The sequence below is a fragment of the Mandrillus leucophaeus genome, unplaced genomic scaffold (genome assembly GCF_000951045.1).
Source record: "Mandrillus leucophaeus isolate KB7577 unplaced genomic scaffold, Mleu.le_1.0 Scaffold380, whole genome shotgun sequence".
NCBI lineage: Eukaryota > Metazoa > Chordata > Mammalia > Primates > Cercopithecidae > Mandrillus > Mandrillus leucophaeus.
Genome location: NW_012104032.1, coordinates 792,252 through 794,484, shown reverse-complemented (window position 1 = coordinate 794,484; position 2,233 = coordinate 792,252). Strand labels below are relative to the sequence as shown.

Below are 2,233 nucleotides of genomic sequence, written 5' to 3'. Positions count from 1 at the left end.
GGGAGGTGGAGGTTGCAGTGAGCCAAGATTGTGCCATTGCACTCTAGCCTGGGCAACAAGAGCAAAACTCCATCTCAAAAGAAAAAAAAAAAAGAATTTGGGCCAGCTGTGGTGACTCACACCTGTAATCCCAGCACTTTGAGAGGCCAAGGTGGGAGGATCACTTGAGCCCAAGAGTTCGAGACCAGCCTGGGCAATGTAGTGAGACCCTGTCTGTAAAAAGAAAAAAAAAATTAGCCAGTCATGGTGGTTTGTCTTGTAGTATCAGCTACTCAGGAGGTGGAAGGATTGCTTGATCTGGGGAGGTTAAGGCTGCAGTGAGCTGTGATTGTGCCACTGCATTCCAGCCTAGGTGACAGAGTGAGACCCTGTCTCAAGAAGAAAGAAAAATTTGGTTAGTTGAACGTTTAACTTACTCTAAGTGTATTCTGTTAGTCTTGTTTATGTGACTACACATCACATCCAAAGTTGGAACTTCACGTGTTGTTTTTTTCCCCCCTACTTCAAGAACTCTATTAATTTTGGATGAATGAGGCATTTCGTGCATTGTGATTCCTACTAATGGTCCCTTAATTTTTATTCTATTTGTCTAATATGTACCAACCGCATTTCCATTTCTTAAGATCTTAGTTTATTACTTATTCCCCCTTAATATCTTTATATATAATATAAATGCTTGTTACCTTGAATATCACCCCTAGTTTATTTGTGGATTTTAAAAAAACTCATTAGATTTAGCAATCTTTCCTATAAAAATCCTAGGGGTTTTTTGGAAGTATTAAGTTATGCTCAATTATGTAAAGTAAGAGTCTGCATCTTTTTTGTTTTTTTGTACCTGTGGGGACATGATGTTAAGTGTGCAGCAAACAACTTCCTCCTTGTAACCTGAGTAAAGAGGACTTGTTACAGAACCCATACTTCAGCAAGCTTCTCCTGAATCTCTCACAGCATGTAGATGAGAGTGGCTTAAGCCTCACCCTGGCAAAGGAGCAGGCTCAGGTAAGGGCTTTGGAAGAAGAGATAAGAAGAAGTGAAAATCCTGAGAGAGAGAGAGGTTCCTACCTGAGATTTTTTGGATTTCTAGGCATGGAAGGAAGTTCGACTGCATAAGACAACATGGCTGAGGTCTGAGATTTTACATAGAGTCATTCAAGAGTTGCTTGTGGACTACTATGTGAAGATGCAGGACACAAATGTAACTTCTGAGGACAAAAAGGTGAGGCAAAGGCTGGGCGTGATGGCTCACACCTGTAATCCCAGCACTTTGGGAGCCCGATGCAAGCTGATCACTTGAGGTCAGGAGTTTGAGACCAGCCTGGCTAACATGGTAAAACCCCATCTCTACTAAAAATACAAAAATTAACCAGACACACTGGCACATGCCTATAATCCCAGCTACTTGGGAGGCTGAGGCAGGAGTATCGCTTGAACCCGGGAGGCGGAGTTTGCAGTGAGCCAAGATTGTGCCACAGCACTCCAGCCTGGGTGACAGAGCAAGACTCAGTCTCAAAAAAAAAGTGAGGTGAAAGAAACCAGGTACAAGAACCACCAGGCCAACTGTGGCTTTGTCTTATGATGTGATCTAGGGGAAGTAGGAGCTTTGAGAAATGGGTTGTCAGAAGAGAAATGGACTGTAGTTATGGGAAAGGAGTGGATGTGTTATCAGAGTTTGAAATACAAACATTGACAGGAGAAGTCACTTGCAGCTGAGTTATCTGAGGGGAGATGACATATTTGAGGACTTTGAAAATATGTGAAAAAATGGTTCATGAGGATGGAAGAGGTGGAGTGGGAGAAGTTTTATAGTCACCTCTTTCTGTTTTTTATTCTGTCAGTTTCATGAGACCCTTGAACAGCGGCTACTTGTAACTGAACTGATGCGGCTCTTAGGTCCTAGCCAGGAGAGGGAGATACCTCCACTGCTGGGGATGGAGAAAGCGGACCTTCTGGAACTCATGCCACTCTCAGAGGTTGGCGGGGAGATATTGGAACCAAATAAATGAAATAGTTTAATTTCTCCCATATCTTTAAAATGTTTTTTGTCAAGCTTTATTGTTTTTGTAAAAATGATACACATTCAGGGTGGTCAGACTCAAATAAGAAAAACGTTACACAGGAGCAAGTAAAAGCTGAAATACTGCATCTAGAAGCACAATATTATTATAAATAGCTTGACATAAATGGTATTATACCCTTCATGCTTATACAGAGAGTATAAGTCTGAGTGTAGTGA

At 41.7% G+C, this 2,233-nt stretch overlaps 1 protein-coding gene across 1 annotated transcript in view; it reads left to right on the top strand.

Annotated features, from left to right (window-relative positions):
• The window catches only part of HAUS4 (HAUS augmin-like complex, subunit 4), a 13,881-nt gene that overhangs the window by 5,656 nt on the left and 5,992 nt on the right, over window positions 1-2,233 (top strand). Inside the window, exons 4-6 of the mRNA XM_011990712.1 lie at window positions 857-999; window positions 1,085-1,216; window positions 1,836-1,970. Coding sequence (XP_011846102.1) covers window positions 857-999; window positions 1,085-1,216; window positions 1,836-1,970 — 410 coding nt within the window. The remainder of the gene's footprint in view (window positions 1-856; window positions 1,000-1,084; window positions 1,217-1,835; window positions 1,971-2,233) is intronic.